The sequence below is a fragment of the Nyctibius grandis genome, chromosome 4 (assembly GCF_013368605.1).
Source record: "Nyctibius grandis isolate bNycGra1 chromosome 4, bNycGra1.pri, whole genome shotgun sequence".
Classification (NCBI taxonomy): Eukaryota; Metazoa; Chordata; class Aves; order Nyctibiiformes; family Nyctibiidae; genus Nyctibius; species Nyctibius grandis.
In genome coordinates, this window is record NC_090661.1 from 39353001 (window position 1) to 39374209 (window position 21209).

The following is a 21209-nucleotide window of genomic DNA, read 5'->3' on the forward strand; positions in this document are numbered from 1 at the left end:
CATCCAGTAAAGGATGGAGATTCTCCTTAGCCCTCCTTTGTTGCTAATGTATTTATAGAAACATTTTTTATTGTCTTTTACTGTAGTAGCCAGATTAAGTTCTAGCTGGGCTTCTAATTTTCTCCCTGCATAGCCTCACAACATCATTGTAGTCCTCCTGAGTGGCCTGCCCCTTCCTTCCAAAGATCATAAAATCTCCTTCGCCCCACCCCCCCCCGAGTTCCAGCTCTCTGTTCAGCCAGGCTGATCATCTTCCCTACTGGCTTGTCTTTCAGCACATGGGGTTGGCCTGCTCCTGAGGCTTTAAGATTTCCTTCTTGAAGAATGTCTGGCCTTCGTAGACTCCTTTGCCCTTCAGGACTGCCTCCCAAGGGACTCTGTCAACCAGGCTCCTAAACAGGCCAAAGTCTGCCCTTCAGAAGTCCAAGGTGGCAGTTCTGCTGACCTCTCTCCTTACTTCTTGAAGAACTGAAAACTCCGTCATTTCATGATCGCTATGCCCAAGGCAGCCTCCAACCATCACATCACCCATGAGTCCTTCTCTGTTCACGGACAAGAGATCCATCGGGGCACCTTCCCTTGTTGGCCTTTCCTCTGATTCTTACCCATAAACACTCAACCTTATTGTCACCATCTTCAAGCTCTATATAGTCAAACCACTCCCTAGAATACAGGGTTATCCCACTGCCTCTCCTTGCTTGCCTATCCCGTTTGAAAAGTTTATAGCCATCCATTGCAGCACTCCAGTTGTGTGAGTTATCTATACCATGGTGTTTCTGGGATTGCAACTATATCATAGTTTTCCAGCTGCATAACGGCTTCCAGCTCCTCCTGTTTGTTGCCCAGGTAATGTCCAGACATACAACTTAAGCTGTAAGAGAAATCTGCATCCAGTCATGATACTGTATAGTAGTGAAATTAATTATGGGCTGACAATATTTCAAAGTACTTTTACTGTTTTACTGAAAGCAACTATAAAGCAACCAAAATGGGAACTCGGCTGCACAAAGTGTTCACAAATACTAGTAGGTCAAAATTGGTGCCTTTCTCTTCACTGTCACTGCTTTGCCAGAAATTTGCAATTTTGCCATTTAACCAACACTCAGCTGGATTTCGCTTTCCTGGTTTCAATGGAATAATATGTTTTCTTTTCTGTACAAACAACATCTAAGGTCTGAGTAGCAGGTGCCCCTCAAAGATTTAACCAGAGGAATATTAACAATAAACAATACTGTACATATTCCTAAATGCTCCACCAAAACCCCAAACAAAGCACTCTTGCAAACCAAAGCACACCACACAGTCTCCCTAACCTAATACATTCCTGGGTGGCTGCCCTACGCATTTTTGTGAGATAACAGTAGAGGAATTGCAGGACTACTGCACTTCTAAGATACAATTCAAGACTCGGGGCACCAATACAGAAAAATCTGCAAGAAACATATGTTGTAAACCCCATTTTACTAAGTTATCATTATGATTGTTAAGATGACAAGTATTCATTTGTGGTCCTCTAAGAACTAAACCATATTTTGTTTTCTTCAAACATAAAGATGTTATTTTCTTGTTAAGAAGACAAAACCCAAGCATTTATTGCAAATCCTTAACTATCATCCACTGAAAGACTGCCACACTCCTGTTTCAGGCAGCTGGTGATCAGAATAGCTTCAACAGCACACAGCCTCACACTCATCTGAGGAAGACTGGTAATCTGTAGAACTGCACAGGCAGGAAGGTTTCATAGGTCTCAGCCCAGCACAGTCCAAATGGAGATTATCCTTTTCTTTCCTGCATCACTTAGACATTTCCTGCAGAAGCTGTTCTCACTTACTGCCACAAAGACATGTAAACTCAAATGACTACGTACAAAATCCTGATTTAGAATTTTCCACATTTTTTTATTTGATTAAAAAATAAAATACTTGTATTTTGGATGTTTTTAGCTTTTCCACCATTCCTGCTGTTTCCCTCCAATTTTTGTTTTGAATTATTACATCAGGATTTTGTAAACTTTTATTTCTAAATATGGTACAGCACAGGCTATCAAAGATGGTATTTTTATTATAATTTTGCATCCTTTAATGCTGCGATTCTTAAAATCAGATTTTCCTAATAGAACCTGTTGAAAAGATTTGTTTCTGTTCAGAGCATGTCTTCATCTCTGGAACTGCTGTTCTGCACATGTGGAAGATGAAAGGGCATCACACGCTAATGAAAGTTACTCAAATCTTAATCAAGATTCATTACGACCCAACTATCATTTTTCATTTTTGAACTCCCTACCAAGCAGCACTCTATGCTTTACTCTAAAGCAGCAAACCTTTGGCCCACTATCCTAGAAGCAGTGGTAGCTGCTGTTTAAGGTTGGTTTTCTAAGTTGGCATAATTATCATCACTGGGTGGCAGAGGGGGGAAGGTGGTGGTGTTAGATGGAAGAGTCCAAGAGCAGACTCGTACCATACTCAGGCCACTAAGCTGAACCATGCTAATCTAAATGGACCACAAAGCAGAGGATTATCCCAGTAAATATTAAAATAAGTTGTTCTGTGACTTTTTAAAGACTACATAAGACAGAGGCTTGTATAGAACTGCAAGATATCAATCCAGGATTTCTAGTGTTAATGCAGCAGCCAGGCATTTTTTGGCAGAAGCATGAGAAAGCCTAATGCATGTGCTAAGCAGTAAAACTATCAAACTTGCATGCTAAGTTCAGAAAACTTCCACCTTTTTTTTGAAAAGCATTCTGTCTGCTGTGGCCACAGCCAGCAAATCAAATGCTGTGGTTGCCTAGAATTTCTGTCACAGAGATGGAAGCTCAGCACCATTATGCACATGCAGAAGCAACAGGCATAGTACTATCAATACCTTCCACCAAGAACAGGGAATGTCCACACACTCCTGAGATGGAACAATTCCTCAAAATCCTCATAAATAACATTTCCAGACAAAAAGATACGTCTTCAGAAACAGAGAGTCACAGACCTATGACTGCTTATCAAACGGCACTAACAATAATTTCAGTATACTGCTGCACAAAGTATGAGGAATAGTAGCAAACAGTAGTGGGAAGATGGATTTGAAATATGCTTCAGGAAGGTGAAGATAGGTAGTTCAATTCAAGTGGAAATGCAGCAAACCTCAGATCTATGCACAGAAGTTGTAAACCAGAAATCTGCCAAGTGAGGAAGAGTATCAAGGAAAACAGCAAGCTGTAAACAGCGACTGACTGCAATTCTTTCTAGAGCTTCCTCCTTTCAAAATAAAGGAATGTGTGACTTTAACCTTAGAGCCTTACCCCACCAAAATCTTACCTTGTGTGCAGTTTCTGCAAACTGCTGAGCACTGTTCTTCAGCTCCTCTGTCTTTTCTTCTGCTCGACCTAGCCTTTCACCACGTTCATTCAAAGCCTGACTTGCCTTCTGTACTGCACTTGTCACACTGTCTGCTGCTGAATGGAGTATGCTGTTTCCTGCAATATCAAACAAAACTATTAGAACACCCAAATATATATATATATATATATGCTTTGTATTAAACATAATTATTCTAATTTATAATGTTCTAGAGCTGATGTGTTATCTGCTAGTTTACATCTAGTTGCATTTTGGATAATGGGAAAAGTTATTGTTTTCTCACTCAAACCATATTATTAGCAAATTATAAACAAGTACGATGTGGAAACATAATACTTGGGGAATATAAAGAAGCAGTGGACGTAACTTAGCTATGTATTATTTTTTAAGCCTTATGCTCATACATCATTTCAGGAAGCTATTCTACTGAATCAGTGAAACCATTCACAAGTGCACACAGCTTCTTCAGAACACTCTCATGTTAATACAGATTAACTTTTTTTGGAAGTTACACTACTTCTCTAGAGAATAAATGATTGAAACCGCAGGACATGTCTGTATGAATTCACCACTTTTTTCCATATTACAATTATTATAATAATATTTCATTTACAAGTGCACCCCAAACACTATTACTAAAGTTATTTTATGCTGCTCTGATACATTTAACCTTTGACCCTTCTCCATATGGAGCACCAGCCATGTTTCATGTGACAACATATTTTATTTAAACCTCAGTATTTGAAGTCCCAGCAAGGCTCAATATCTTCTAAGCCTTTAGCTTTACCATCTAAATCAAGTTATCAGTTTCTCTGTTTTTTCTCTGGCACACAGTGTAGTAGTTTCTTCAAGTTTTCAACAGAACTGCATCTCTCCTCTACATTTATCCCATTTAAATGCTCACTCTTTTCAGTACTCCTTTTTATACTGCTTCTCAACAGAAGGGATTGTCCTCTTTCTGGAATGCACTGCTGCTGAATGTTTATAATATGAAGCACAGTACAAACTGAAAACTTTTCAGAGAAAGTTACACATTATCAGTATGAACTGGTACATATTAAAATACATGTAGGACAAAAAAAATATATTTTTCACAGTATTAAAACCAAATACGTAACACTTTCAAATGAATTATGATGGTAAAGGTATGAAACTAGTTGAACACAAAGCTGAACTGAGCACTACAGCAGATCTGCTGTTATAAAAAAAGTCTGCTGTTCTTACGGACATACAAAGACAAGCGAAAATAAACACAAACCTATTGCTTTTATCATTAATCTGAAAAGTGTGCCTCCATCGAAAATATTGCCAGGTTAAAAAAATAAAAACCAAATATTAACTTGAAGGGTTATTTTGCTATTAGTTTCATAAGGAAAAAGAAGAACAAAAGACCCATTCAGACTCATTTTACAGATAACATTCCTTTCCTTAGAAACAATGAAGAATGAAACTGAAGGTTGCCCCAAGTAGCTTGTGGAACAACAGTACAAGCTGCACATGCAGGAACTCTTGAGATAAAAAATTGCCCTAAGTTTTTATTAAGCTAAAACACAACTAGTATCAAACTATGGAGGTGGGGGAGGGACCCAAGCACCTACACACAATGACTTACATATGAGTCAATATGAGAAATACCAAGCAAAGACCACCCTGTCCTCCTGTATACCAATATTGTTACATTTTTCACATCAGTAATTAAAAATAATGGATGTATAGGATGTGGAACAGCTACAGATTTGTATTTTTTCTATTGTTCCATGGAACAAAGAGGCTGCATTTAGAAAAGGAAAATAATGACTGGCATTAATATTGAAGAGATGACTATCTGAGAATACTGTGAGCTGGAATTTGCAGAGACAGAAATGAAACTTCATATTTTCAAGTAGTCTCTCTTCAGACACTGAAGAGTCTGAAAATAAAACCAAACAACTTTAAATATTGTATACTTTCTTACTTCAAGATTTTTCAGTCAATTGTTTTGTTCATAATTTGCTCGTTTAAAGTCAGTTCTTAGGAGATTATTTTGGCTTCTGTTCAGGTAGCTTTTCCAATAAACACATGTACTGGGCAACACAGCACTGGAAATAGTTTCTCTTTTTTGGTGGTGTGATCTAAAGGCTTTAACCTCTTGTATAAATCAGTGCTAGTTTTCTAGGATAAGAGTTTTAAAAGCTCTCAACACTGGATTCACTCTGTTGTTGCTTTAAAAGATCACAAAGCCTCTGCTAAATTCAAGGGAAGCAGGGTACATGGAAAGCTTTATAAAACTAAGCATGTTCTGAAGTCTTAAAATGTGCTGGGAAGTAGAAGTTAACACATTGCTCACCTTCTGTCAATGTCAATAGGAAATTGCAGAATGAAAATATTCTGTATTTTCTATATTCCTGAAAATATCAGGATTTGTGGCCAAAGATTGGTATCTATTTCTCCACATTGTTTTAAGCAGAGGAGAATGAACTTGGAAGTTTGGCACAACAATAGTAATTGCTTTTCTCTCTAGCTAATACAATATTTTGTTCTCTCCAGGTAAGATCTGCTGTATTTTTCTACGGGCAGTGACTTGCAAAAGCTGCTATTCTGAGGCTGTTTTAGAGAACTACTTTTGGTAATCTTTTCCAATGGAATGTCAGTAAAACAATAAAAAAAAATCCACTCTAATCTATGAGAAACACAGAACCCATGTGTCAGTAGTCTATTGAATTTCATCAGTGTATTTCTAGAGCATGTGCAGGTGGTTGCTGGTGTGATTGACTATGCCTCGTCCTCATATTAGTATCACTACAAGAAGAGCGACACTTGTACTGGATGTATTGGAGAACCATTTCTATGAACAAATCACCCACAAATTGAATTTCATCAGTGTATTTCTAGAGCATGTGCAGGTGGTTGCTGGTGTGATTGACTATGCCTCGTCCTCATATTAGTATCACTACAAGAATAGCGACACTTGTACTGGATGTATTGGAGAACCATTTCTATGAACAAATCACCCACAACCTGCAAAATTTTTAAGCTGTTCTTCAGGAGATAACTACTGTGATTCAAGGTCTCCAGAGAAGTTTGTTCCACGACTGAACAACAAAACTGCCTGAACTGTACCCACTTGGGTGTAAACTTATGCCAGCCAGCTGCACCGAGCCACTGAAGAAAAACCTAAAGAAATGTGACGGTAAACATCTCTTTCATAGAGTCTGGAAATAGTGTTTTCCATCTTTGCTTAGTTTTTACCAAAGACGTGACAACTGCTGGTAACCACCTTTTTTTTTCCTCTATGAAGAGTCTGAGGGATTTCAGGACTTCTCATCTACTAGATTAGAGACACAAGCTCCTCAATGGAAGATTTCCAACAGCTTTTCACACACACACCTTCTCAGGAAAGAGATTTTATAACACTTGCAAGATGAGATAAACACCACCAAGATACGGGTATGAGTCAGCTGATATTCCCAGTTGTTTTTAGTAAGAAAGAACTAGCATCGTTCCAAGATGTTCAACTCCAAGGGCCTGTGATCTCAAATTTTGCATGGCTATCGTCTTCACTGTGAGCAAAAAGAGTCGCATGCTTGTGTTGCTGCTTTTTCTAAGATATAAGGAGGTCCTCCCATTTTTGGAGCACATATATCTTTCTATAGCTGTGTAGAACAGATCCCAGCAGCTGAGACTACAGACTTTTATCTTTCAAATAAACATGAAAGGAAAATAGAAAAGTTTACATATTTTGTCATTTTATTAAACAGCTTTTTTTGAAGGCTCTCCTAAGGGCAAGCACACAGCTTTTCGCTGTCTACCAGTATTTGCAGACTCACTGAGTAAGTAGAGTAAATATTGCCAGAAAAAATAGGAAAAATATATATTTATACTGAGTTTAATATAAAGTACTAGGTTAACATTAATTTCTAGTATCAACAGAACATGTATGTTTAGGCCAACTGCAGTTTGAACCTAAACAAATCAAGCTTAATTCAGTGGTTTGCTTCAGTTTAATTTTGCTATCTAAAAAAACAGAAACATACTGCTAATTTATTTTCAGTTACTCAAACAAGTGGCTTAACAAGGTCGCTTCTAATACAACTTTTTATTCTATAATACTTTCTGCCTTATTATCTGAAGTTATCTACCCAGAGAAAAGGAACATGCAGATTTCTAAATCAATCAATAGCTACAACAGCTTGGTAATCCAATTTGCTAAGCAGATTACACATTTTATTTTGAATTTGCTGTAGTGAAATACAAGCTATTGGAATTAAACTCCCCTCTCCCCTTAGAAAATTCAATTAGTGACCCTTTAATTACACATAATGTTATTGGGGCCGAAAGGCACAGAAATAGCAGAAGGGTAGCAGCCCTTGTGTGAGTGCTTTAGACCAGTGATCCTAGCAGTGTCACTTGCTTACGGACATAAAAACAGAAGAAATAACACTTTGCAAGAACCACTGCAGCTCCTCTTGGACTAATTTTAAAATTTTTGGTTCTTATGATCACAAGCTATATCAGAGGGTCTTGCAGCCCATGAAATCAGATGGTGTTGCTTTAGGCCTTTTATCATGCACAAGAGGAAAGTATATCCTTAACACACCATACCCAGTACCTGAAAGGTATAGAGAAACTATCATCAATCAGCAGGGGAACCACTCTGTTTGTTGAAGAAACTAATTGGTCTCTAGAGATACCACTATTTAGTTTGCATGACTTGTTTTATCACACATTCATAAAAGGTTCACTGCATTCTCCATTAGCCATATCAAATGTATTTCGGTTGAATGCACGGATTTATCTATACATTAGTGACAAGACTCTACAGCGACTGATTTGTAAATGCAAGCATTCACTTTTTACTTGTATATGCATTAATACAGCATTTAGCAACCACCTTCTTCTGACAAGGAAATAAATGCAATTAGCTACAACAATTAACATGTTCCATCTATCACATGGAAACTTTTTTTTTTATTTAAAGAAAACAGATATTTATGGTCCCCACTGAACAGCATAAAACTGGACCTGTGTCACTGAATAAAGGTTAAAAGCATAATGACAATCAGTTCATTAAGACGACCACCTCTATCACAACATAATTATGCTATATGCCTACACATACTACTTACACTCAGATATACCGGTGCCACTAAAAGTTCAACAGTTGGAAACACTGATTGTAAATACAAAGAATGGTTTTTTTCTCCTTCACTATTTTGTATTAACTGCCTGTGCACTCATCACTTAAGAACCAAAAGCACTGAACAATTAAAATATCAATAAAAAACTAAAGGACTCTAGGGAGAAAGGTGCTGAACAATTAAGAATGAACATATTGAGAAAGAAGGGAGCATCACAGAGGTGCTTTTTGTAAGTGGGAAAGTGGTGTGAAGAGGGGAAGAGGCTATATAGTATAGCATTATTTCTCTTCCCAAGTTACTCCAAAACACTTACTGAAAAAAGTTTAAATTGACAAAAGCCATATATTAAAAAAACACTAAAGAGTGGAGAGGTTAATATAGATTCTGGTTGCCTGATAAAGAACAGTGAAAGAAATCTTAAGACTATTTCTAATTATAGCTAGGAACTAAGATTACTTTCCAGTTTATCTATTGCTCCTCAAAAATGGAGGTGACTAAGACAGAATATAGCTTCTATAGCTTTCCATCTAAAATTAATGATGATCCTTTTGACTTCTGTAATAGACCAGTTTTAAATTCTTTGCTTAGTTATAGCAGTTTTCTAACTCTTCATACCAATGATTATTGTTCGACTCCATACACATATATAAAATTTCATTAAATTATAAATAAAATTACAAAGAAAAACCCAGTTTACTAATATTTTGTTCTTGTGTTTGCAGGTTCCAAATCTCTTACCAGGAAGTTACCTAAGCATGGTAAAAATGCTCAAGATAAACAGTAATTTCAGGTCAAGTACTTCTGTGATTTTTAAAGATATTGCATCTATTACATCTATTTTTAAATTAACTTCAGAAATGTAATAAAGTTAATTTTTGCCCTTGAAAGAACCACAGTTAATTTCTCAGGTCTCTCTTAGTATTTCATCCCGTCATCCAGACTATTAAATAGCATGGGCCTTGGTGCTGACTTAAAAAGAATGCCAACAGTAACTAGCTACCATTTGGACTTTGAACTGCTGACCATTAACCCTTGATGTCCACCCACCTTGTTGTCCACCTATCCAGTCTATATTTCCCCAGCTTTACTATGACAATGCTAGAGGAGACAGAGTTGAACGCCTTGCTCAAGTCAAGGAAAATGACATCTGCTGCTCTCCCTTCATCCACCAAGGCAGTCACTTCATCACAGAAGACAAGGTGGTTGGGAACAATTTGCTTTTAACAAATGTCTGGTGCCATCACTCCTTGCCCTCTGTGTGTCTAGAAAGGTTTTTCACAAGGATTTGCTCAATAGCCTTATAAAGGTAAAAAAAATGTATTTCACTTTAACTAGCAACTGAAGTTTTCAGCATAGAATTATTACCTGTTTCAAAGAACTGCTAAATACCAAAGCTTCTCTGTGGATGCAAATAGAATTCAAACTCATGAAAACCTCATTTAATTTTCAGTCCTACACATAACATGCATATTCATGTTGAACATTGTCTTAGTTCTCAATGTCAAACATTAATTTTCAAATTTCAGGCTTGATAAATATACTACAGTCATTTGTGTGTCTCAAAGTAGAAGTGGTTTAGGGATTTTTTGTTTGTTTCGTTGTTTTTTTTCTTTTTTGAATTGTGAAACCTTTTTTATCCACCTCCATCTTGGTTTTCATAAAAGGTTTTGAAAAACACCTACCCATAATAACTGCAGAGCAAAGATCCACAGTACTTCTTTACAGTGAGGGTAACTGAACACTGGAACAGGCTGCCCACAGAGGTTGTGGAGTCTCCTTCTCTGGAGACATTTAAAACCTGCCTGGACGCGTTCCTGTGTGACATGATCTAGGTAATCCTGCTCTGGCAGGGGAACTGGACTAGATGATTTTTCGAGGTCCCTTCCAATCCATAACATTCTGTGACTCTGTGATGCTTCCTCGATACTAAACTCATTCACTACCACTTCAAAGAGGAAAAAAAATTATCAATCTACCAGTATGGTAGCTCATACCAGTCATAATGAGACTTTTTTTTTTTTAACCTAATGTTCTTTTGTGTTTTTTTGTCACGAAAGGCTACTATTTTAGCATTCTCTTTCTCGTAGGTTATCTCTCTGGCAGAGATAATGTTTGTTATGCTAATCCTGAAGGTACTATGGTTCAAGCAGCAGGAAACTGAGGGGGAAGAAATCCTCTAGTGTGGGCTGCTGTGTGGGAATTTGTACTTGTTCCAGCTAAATATCTCCACTGGTACAGCTGATCAACAGCTTGAGAGTAACGAGGCTCTGCAGTCTGCAGCCCATGAACACCCCCTGATGCAGGCTTCCCTAAACCTCTCCTAAATCTACTAGAGTACAAACAGCTCCATTGCAAAACTTCTATTCATGTTCAAGGATGAGAGCTGGGATTTGCCCCACAGAAAAACTAAAGTGTTTCTGAACGCAGCAGAAACTGGATGATTCCTACAACATTACTTTGGACTCAAAACAGCTAGAGCAAGTCACAGAAAGTCTCAATCCTGAGTTACAGTTACTAGTGCTTGTCCTGAGTGCCATTACACGGCACATGCAGGACAATCAGGGCATCGGGGCCAGCCAACATGGATTCATGAAAGGCAGGTCCTGCTCGACCAACCTGATCTCCTTCTATGACAAAGTGACCCGCTTAGTAGATGAGGGCAGGGCTGTGGATGTAGTCTATCTAGACTTCTGTAAGGCATTCGGCACTGTCTCCCACAGCATCCTCCTAGACAAACTGGCTGCCTGGGCCTTGGATGGGTGGACTCTTCGATGGGTTAAAAACTGGCTGGATGGCCGAGCCCAGAGAGTGGTGGTGAATGGGGCAAAGTCCAACTGGCGGCCAGTCACTAGCGGTGTTCCCCAGGGCTCAGTTCTGGGGCCGGTGCTGTTCAATATCTTTATAGATGATCTAGACGTAGGGATTGAGTGCACCCTCAGTAAATTTGCAGATGACACCAAGCTGGGTGGGAGTGTTGACCTGCTGGAGGGTAGGAAGGCCCTACAGAGGGATCTGGACAGATTAGATAGATGGGCCGAGACCAACGGCATGAGGTTCAACAAGAACAAGTGCCGGGTCTTACACTTCGGCCACAACAACCCCATGCAGCGCTACAGGCTGGGGGAAGAGTGGTTAGAAAGCGGCCTGGCGGAAAGAGACCTGGGAGTGCTGATCGTCAGCCGGCTAAACATGAGCCAGCAGTGTGCCCAGGTGGCCAAGAAGGCCAATGGCATCCTGGCCTCTATTAGGAATAGTGTAGCCAGCCGGTCTAGGGAAGTGATCGTCCCTCTGTACTCGGCACTGGTGAGGCCGCACCTTGAGTACTGTGTCCAGTTCTGGGCCACGCACTTCAAGAAAGATGTTGAGGTGTTGGAGAGAGTCCAGAGGAGGGCGACCAAGCTGGTGAAGGGTCTGGAGGGTCTGACCTATGAGGAACGGCTGAGGGAGATGGGGTTGTTTAGCCTGGAGAAGAGGAGGCTCAGAGGTGACCTTATTGCAGTCTACAACTACCTGAAGGGAGGTTGTAGTGGAGTGGGAGTCGGCCTCTTCTCCCGGGCAGCTAGCGATAGGACAAGAGGACACAGCCTCAAGCTTTGCCAGGGGAGGTTCAGGTTGGACATTAGGAAGAATTTCTTTTCAGAAAGGGTTATTAGACATTGGAACGGGCTGCCCAGGGAGGTGGTGGAGTCACCATCTCTGGATGTGTTTAAAAAAAGACTGGACATGGCACTTAGTGCCATGGTCTAGTCGACAGGGTGGTGTCAGGGCAACGGTTGGACTCGATGATCCCTGAGGTCTCTTCCAACCTGGTTGATTCTGTGATTCTGTGAACAGTAACACATCTTATGTCCATACTATTATTTAATTTTACTTTCACTTCAATCAACCTAGCTACAGGTAGGAACTGTATTGAAGCCAGCTGTTTGATGTCCTTCAGACAACCATGCTTTAATCCATTTAAATGCTGCAACCCTTCCCCTCTCCCCAAAAGCATTGGAAATTGGTAATTTTGTATGGCAAATAATGAATTAAGGTTATCAAAGACAAAATACTAGGCTAAAAAGATTCTAGTCTGATCCTGTTTGAACGTTCGTCATGTTCCAGGAAAACTCCCGATGTTGTTGTTTAACAAAACTGACGGATATTTAAGAAAATAACAAGAATCAGCAGATGCTTTCAAAAAAGTTTTAGAGCAATGGAAATATATAGTGATACTTATCTAGTATATTTTCCAAGTCTCCAACTATTTATGGCTTTGGAGATTTCATGGGACAAAGAGTATCTTTGCACGTATCTTGATGAATGCTTTTCATAAACTTCTCCAAGGAAAGAATCGACCCCACTTTTAGCTGGTCAGATAGTATTATCTCCAAACATACCAAATACATGCATCTGGATGATCTCTGCTGTTTAACTGCCCCAGTTCAACACATTCTAACCAGAACCACACAAATTAAAGAAAATCAAGAAGCATGAAACAAACACATCAGACCATTAGCTGACCAAAACCTGAAAGCAGCACATGAACAGAATGACATCTGTAGAGCATATGGAATAAAAGTTAACCAAACTGAGAAGATGAGGTCTTAAAAAACAAAAAAAACCCCAAAACTTACCTTAATTACCTTAAGGGTTCAACCAGTTCAATATTTTTATTGCTAATAAGCAAGGTGTATTCAAATTTCTCAAAGCAGCTTGCAAAATCTTAGATTTAGAAAGAGCTGTATTACAAAAAAAAACAACCCTTTTTATGGTTCTGCAATGGACTACAATAATCCCTTCCACAGACAGTTGAGTAGTATAAGCTTTCTTGCCACATTCGGAAGAAAATGGAAGTATTATCTCTGATACTAGTGCCATTTTAAATAGTGACATCAAAAAACATAGAGGCCACTAGAGTAAAAAAAAAAAAAAAATTAATTGATGAGATCTCCTGATAATATCTCCTGATCTACTGAGATTCTCTCCTGTTTTATTCAGTACTCCATAGCGATGGTGTCAAGTAAATTATTCATATTTTTGAACAGTTAAACTAATATAAATGCTTTTATACGCACAGATTATTTGTGTTGACTGGAAAGATAAATGTCCCTACAGAAACTAAAAGAAAGTTATGTTGCGTAGATGATATGTGAAATAATGTTATCTAAAGCTTTACAAGTATTACTACTCTATAAGGTCACAGAATCACAGAATGGCTGGGGTTGGAAGGGACCTCTGGAGATCATCCAGTCCAACCCCCTGCTAAAGCAGGTTCACCTACAGCACACTGCACAGGGTCGTGTCCAGGCGGGTTTTTGAATATCTCCAGAGAAGGAGATTCCACAACCTCCCTGGGCAGCCTGTTCCAGTGCGCTGTCACCATCAAAGTAAAGAAGTTTTTCCTCATATTCAGATGGAACTTCCCATGTTTCAATTTGTGCCCATTGCCCTTTGTCCTGTCACTAGGTACCACTGAGAAGAGTCTGGCCCCATCCTCTTGACACCTGCCCCTAAGGTATTCGTAAGCATTGATAAAATCCCCTCTCAGTCTTCTCTTCTCCTGGCTAAACAGATCCAGCTCTCTCAGCCTTTCCTCATAAGAGAGATGCCCCAGTCCTGTAATCGTCTTTGTAGCCCTCCGCTGTACTCCCTCCAGTAGTTCCTTATCTTTCTTGAACTGAGGGGCCCAGAACTGTACACAGTACTCCAGGTGTGGCTTCACTAGGGCAGTGTAGAGGGGGAAGATAACCTCCCTCGACCCACTGGCCACACTCTTCCTAATGCACCCCAGGATACTATTGGCCTTCTTGGCCACAAGGGCACATTTCTTTTTCATGGTGAACTTGTCCACCAGAACTCCCAGGTCTTTCTCTGCAGAACTGCTTTCCAGCAGACCAACCCCAACCTGTACTGGTGCATGGGGTTATTCCTGCCTAGGTGCAAGACCCTACACTTGCCTTTGTTGAATTTCATTAGGTTCCTCTCCACCCAACTCTCTATCCTGTCCAGGTCTTGCTGAATGGCAGCACAGCTTTCTGGTGTATCAGCCACTCCTTTCAGTTCTGTAACATCAGCAAACTTGCTGAGGGTACACTCTGTCACCTAAGTAAGACCAGATTCAAATGTGGAGAAAAAGGATGAAAAAATATTTTCTACACAGAAAATCTGACAAAAGATCAAGAAAAGGAAGAAAAACTCTGCATATGAAAAGTGTTTCTTAAGAGTGCCTTCACTAGGCATGAAGAGACGGATCTGGTCAAATTACTGATTCAAATTTCAAACAGTAAAATTAGAAAAATTCATTAACGTATCATTGCTTCAATTTATTGTAGGAATTTGTCTCTGCTCAAAATGTTATTAATTCTTGGGGGGCGTGTGTGTGCAGATTATACTGTTACTTTTACTACATTTTAAGCAAATATCTTCTTACAGATAAACCCTGACAAATTAAAATCAGTATTAAATAACATTTAATGGTGATAGTTAACTTTAGTGCTCACATTAATGATAAACAGTTAGTCAAGATTATTAATCCAGTATATCAAATACAAGCCAAATACACAGAAATTCACACCTTTGGGAAAAACTTTACATCTAAAGATCCAAGCTGGAAAAGTCTTTGTATGTAATAACTTTGAAAACCTTCCGGGAAGAAAGCCTAATTTGCTCTCTAAAACGGGTAATTTTCTTGGGGCTTATAAAACCAATAAAGTCTAAAAATCTTACTGAGCAGTGATATTTGCCCATTACGACAATTATGAGTTAAAGGGGCTTACTTCTGGAACTGCACAGGATTCTCAAGCAATGCCACTATTACAGCTGACCTGTCGAGGAGCAGAATGTGCAATTAAAACAAAGAGCAGCTACACACCATGGCAAGCTTATGTTTGAGAATGAGATGACAAATTTAAACATTTGTCTTAAATGCAGTTCCATTGGGCCCACAAATGGAGAGCTGTGAAAGTCATGAATACTGAAAAAGCTTGTGAGCTTTACCACTTTTGATCAGATGACTGGTGAAATCACTGGAAATGGAATAACTTCCGTCTGGATTTTTATTGATATTGATGTCATCCTATAAAGTATGGATTTTTTTCATTGAAACCTTTCAGCCCTTTCTGCTAGTAGGTGAAATCCTGTATTCCCTACATTTTTTCATGACCACAAGCTGAAATATCCAATCAAATTCTATTCAAAATCAGAATATTTTTCTGTAAGGAACATTCAGAAAGAGGAAAGAGATTTCATCTAGGATAAAAAGACACTGACTACTACAAAGAGCTATGTTTAATATGAAAAAATCTATTTTGAATGAAAGCCTGTGGTGGACTGACCCTGGCTGGCAGGTAAGCTCCCACCCAGATGCTTGCTTACTCCCACCCAGTGGGACGGGGGAAGAGAATCAGAAGGGCAAAAGCGAGAAAACTCAAAAGGCTGAGATAAAAATAACTTGGAGGGGGGTGGGGAACAACAAAAAAACAGATGATGCAAAAACAACCACTCACCATCACCTGCCCAATGCCCTGCCAGTCCCTGAGTAATGGCTAGCTTGCGAAAAGGCAGCCCCCTTCAGTTCTTATTGCTGAGCATGCTGTTACATGGCGTGGAGTATCTCCTTGGTCAGTTTGGGTCAGCTTCCCTGGTTGGCCCCCTCCCAGCCTATTTGCTGGGAGAGGCAGGCAGAATGAGAAACTGGGAAGGCCTTGACACTGTGTAAGCATTGCTCACCTAGAACACTGGTGTGTTATCAACACAGTTTTGGTCACAAATCTAAAATACAGCACTATACTGGCTATTATGAAGAAAATGAGCTCCATGCCAGCCAAAACCAGTACAAAGCCTAATTTACCTTTTCCCTGTCAAGGCAATCCAAAGGGTTTACACACCTCCAGATGCAATTTTTTTTGTTGTTTTGTTTGGTTTCAAATTCAATTCACCAAAGTATTGACATTTCTTTTAGGGTAGGTGGAAGAATCAGGTAGCAACACGCCCTGAAGATAAAACACAGGATTTTTCTAAACAGAAGTACTGCTTACAGTCACTGTGTCAATATTATTGATTGAACTTCTGATTAAGTAGTGTTAATTATTATTGAGAAACATAATGCACTAACCTGCCACAATGGAGGCATGGAACACAGTGTATTTGTCAACAAATTCACACTTCTAAATCAGGTAGGTGACTGAAAATTCTGTGTTTGCTACAAACTCAATCTGTATATTTACAAAAAGACTAAGTAGCATATTCAAAATCACCAACTTCTGTTACCACATTGGCTAAAATAAAGTTGTAGCTCATGAGTAAGAATGAAGAAGACTGAGTGAGAACTGGTCAAGGTCAGGATGGAGTCAGTCAAGAGCAATGGTTTGAACACATCAAATGAAAAATGCAGTGTCTGGCCTGAGACTGACTGGCTGTGCAAGAGCAGCTGCCCTCAGGGAGAACGTGGTCTGGTAACCAAGGAGCTATACATATTTAAGGACAACCTTTTAGCAACATGCCAGTCATCCAGGACTGGTATGACTATGTTTATGTCTGAATGTTTTCTCTGCTATAGTTTCTCCCATCTGTTTCGATCAGCTACAGTCAATAATAAAAGTCAACTTGGATGTCGCTTGTATCTGATCAGTCACTCTTTTAGAGAGCACTTTGCAAAAGCCTCCTCCTCCTCCACCCTCCAAACTGTACTTAACCACTGAAAACAGCACTTCAGAAAGAAGAAAGTGACCACAGGAAGCTCAAGTTCTTTACCCGGCATTTGTTCAGACAGGAATTCAACTGGCTAGAAAGGTTTTTATTTTTCCAAGAAATAGGGGAAAGAGGAAGTTTCAAGTTTGTCTAGTCAGAAAGTTTCCCCTAGGCTGTCAAGGCTCACATTACTCCCACATATTAGCCAGATTCAGTAACCAAACCAATAAATTTTGTTAGGAGAAAGAATTATGGCACTAAAAAAAAACCCAAAACAATTAACAGCTGTTCATTACTGCATCACAGCACTGAAGACATGAAGGCAAATCTCTTCCTCCACTAAAACTGTCATGGAAACTGTTCACAACAAGGAACAGCTGTGTCCAGAATGACCCACCAGAAACACTACAGCAGTACTAAAGGACTTAGTGAACTCTAGGCTTCTAACTCAGGAAGCTTAGGTATTTCAAAATAAAAATATTTAGACTGATGAAGTTCCAACTGATAGTGGCACTTCACACTTCCATAAGCTGCCCCTCCTTACTGAGCATACTTGTTTTGTTAAAATCATAATTATCAGAGATTACCAGAGAGTTACAGTTGCTAGACTACCATTAGCCCAAGGCTTTCCATCACCATCACTACTGTAATGTAACAGCTGATCATAAAGGTCAACAGGACGAACATGTTCTTCCTCTCCTTTTTCATCCCTCTCATCTCCCTGCCAAGTGACTGTCACACATCCTTTCACATGTATGGGTGCTGACAGCCTTGTTTAGGAGCTATTTTGAATAAAAGAGAAAACTGCTCCTAAAAAGAACAAAACAGATAAAAGGTTTCTGAACTCTCTTAATGTGAAAGCCTTATTAAACAGCTCGAGTTATTAAGCAGAAGATTACAGAAACAGTATTTCTGTGACTGTAATCCTATTAGATAATTCCCTCTCACAACTTAATGAATTCCCATATCACATAAATGGAATGTTCTCTAGGTAATTTCCATATTTAAATTATCAGCCAGAAAGGATGACTAAGTGATCTGAAAGACAGAACATTAATAAAAAGTAGTATCTTTACTGGATTTACTAACTTAATTATAACTTTGAAATACTTGAGGCTGCAGATTTAAATCTGAACATAAATTTCACAATTCATCTTTCAAGGATAATGTCCTTCCCAACTTAAATTTGAGCCTTAAAATCTAGAAGTCTCCTAGCTCAGCCTGAACAGGAGGATTTCCATGAACTTCCATCTTCTTTGAAAGTAAACAAAACACTTCTGCAGGTCTTTGCACCTGAATCTGGAAAGTTTATGACCTTTAAAAGAAGCATTAGTTACCAAAGCCTGGTAACTGTTATAAGTGGTACATATTCTACACTTAGTTTAGTTTGTACTGATCATGCAACATTAAGAGTCACTGTGCTCTCAAGTCATGGATCAGTGTTCACCTTTGTAAAAATCTGATTCTGCTCAGGAAAGTAACGCAGGTTTCAGAGTAAGAAGTGATCTCAAATCAAGACTGATTACACTACTTTTCCCAGTTCTGATGCACGGTAGGCAACTTTTTCTGACACAGATGAATCTTTTAATATCCATTAATGCCAAGAGTGGCCAAGAACAGCTGCGAATAGAAAAATGCAGGTAAATATTGCATATTATTTTGAAGCAGAGAGACTTCTAGATTAAAAATCCATCTAATTTGGTATTTTGTCTAAAGCACAAGACAGAAAGAAAAAAGAAAAAACAAACAGTGAATTACAAGCACTTTTTAAACTTCTATAAACCTCTTAAAATATGACCTCATACTTTTCATAGTCTTCCTGATTTCAATATCTGAAATGAAGCCTGTAACATTAATTCTAGTAATTTAGAATATTTTATACTGTAACAGCATGTTCTAATATAACCCTAGTTTGTCACTTCATTGCTTTTCAATCCGTTTACATTGGCATACAATTCCTTTTTATATATCTGTAATCTTGTACTTTCAAGGCCAAAAAAAGCCAAATTTAACATATCTCAGTTCTCACATGAGGGAACAGCATATTTTATTCCTGCTACTAGTTAAGTAATATCTACATCCTCGGAGTTAAACAGATGCTTCCAAGTTATTTCTAACAATAACAAAAAATACCTTGTGAATCATAACATTATGCTTTTAAAAAGGTCCTACTGATTATAAAGAATGTAGGAGGCAAAATGATAATCCTAACTGTTCAGCTGCAAAACCTTCATCAGCAAACAACAAAACAAGATAACCTTCATTGACAACAGAGATCAGTTTCTTCCTCCGCCCTCATTAGCCATGTCAGCTCTTCAGATTTGCAAAGTACCTTTTAAGTCCTCCCCCCGCAGCAAAAAAAAAATAGTTTAGTGGGTAAACATCCCACTTTTTGTTTTAGCCCTGAGTTTAACCTATTTACTGGAAGGAAAGCTAAAAAAGAAAGCTACGTACTCTTTCTGGACTGACTGACTGAAGAATGTGTCTGTATTTCAGATCCCCGCGATGACTGCAGCCTACATGGCCATTCCAGATCTGAACTGCCAGCTATCCGTGGTCTTGCAAGTAATATCATCACAGCTGTACAAAGCTCAGAAGAGGCTGCAAGGTCCACCTGAGGACCTGAGTAAACGCTCTGATTTCAAGACTGCTATAACAAGACTACTGATAGCACTCTACTTGCTAGTAGTTACGCTCAACTTGTCTGCGTGAGCTTTTTTATCATGGCTTTGTGGCAACATTTTAAATAAGACACTGATGAAATAAAGTTTCTTCACTGTCGCACCACTACCAAGCATGAACCATGCAGAACAATCGCAGTATCCAGGTGCTCAACAGATAAATAACTTAGAGCTGAAGTTCACAGTGAATGGAGTCTGCTATGGTTCCTGAAGTGGGGTAAGGGAAGTCCAAAAGACACTACTGACCTCAAATCAGCAGGACTGGAAGGTTATGCTACTAAAAATCTGTCCAGGTCAGAATAGCAATGACTTTCCTAACTGCAAGCTTAAGTCAACACTTGAGAGAGCTTCACCTTCCATACTTTCCTCTCCAAATCCATAACCAGCTTTAAAGCATCTTTTCAGCACTAGTCCTTCAGAGGCAGGAAGGAGAGGAGAAGGAAACAGAAGAAAGAATATTGTTTATCTAGGTATACAAACTGAGGGTATATACTGGTAAGCAGAAACAGCAACCAGCCAAGGTATTAATTTTATATTTTTGTTAAATGTAAATAAAAGCAAAGAGGGAAAGAAACCATTTTATGTTATATCTTGCTAGTGGCCTGGCAGAGTAAAGAGAATGGAAAATATTACACAGATGCATCAATTATGTATTATTTTAATGAAGAAAAAATTCTGATAGAATGTAAAGATGAGAAAAAAATGTCTTTACAGAACTTGTTCATAGTCTGATAGCAGCATAGTATTTACCATGATTAGCCATTTTAACTGGTCTTTCAGTAACCTGGACCAACTTCTAACCTTCAATAATGGGAAAGTTAAGTGATTTTAGGGATTGTCATTTCAGATTTGATTCCACCCCTGGGAATCAAAACAGCGGCATCCATACCAAGCCTCTTCTCAATAATGCTAATCCATGAAAAGAAATCAAAAATATCAAGTCATTGCAACTGAATTTTATGGGTTATTTTTCAAATGGCTTGAGTAGCCTGGAAGACATCTTCCTATTTATCTGCTACCTAGACTGATGGTCTACAGCTTTGTATTTTAATTTACCTCTTTCAGGTTAGAAATCTAAACAGCTTAGAAACCTGGGTTAGGAGGAAGTTTTCATATATACGTTCATTTGGAAACCAGATGAACAATGCTAGACACCCAGAAACTAGCTTTTTCTTCTAAGCCAAAGAAGAACAGAGACTGATGTTCTATTCAAACGTGGACACTGGATATATATAATTAAGCTAGGACGGAACAGCTATTAAAATCAGGGGGTGGAAAACAGCATTAGACAGAATTAGAATGGGCTATCTTATCCAACAGTATTGTCAGCAGACTCTTTTTTTAAACAGTTACGTACACAGACTTGAAATAGAGGAGACAGATGAAAA

The 21209-nt window shown here is 38.8% G+C and overlaps 1 protein-coding gene across 4 annotated transcripts in view; it reads right to left on the bottom strand.

Moving 5' to 3' along the window:
• STXBP6 (syntaxin binding protein 6) overlaps positions 1–21209 on the bottom strand; it is a 161886-nt gene that overhangs the window by 10640 nt on the left and 130037 nt on the right. For all 4 annotated transcript variants that reach the window (XM_068398397.1, XM_068398399.1, XM_068398396.1 and 1 more), the window contains one exon: positions 3312–3469. In XM_068398397.1, coding sequence (XP_068254498.1) covers positions 3312–3469 — 158 coding nt within the window. The remainder of the gene's footprint in view (positions 1–3311; positions 3470–21209) is intronic.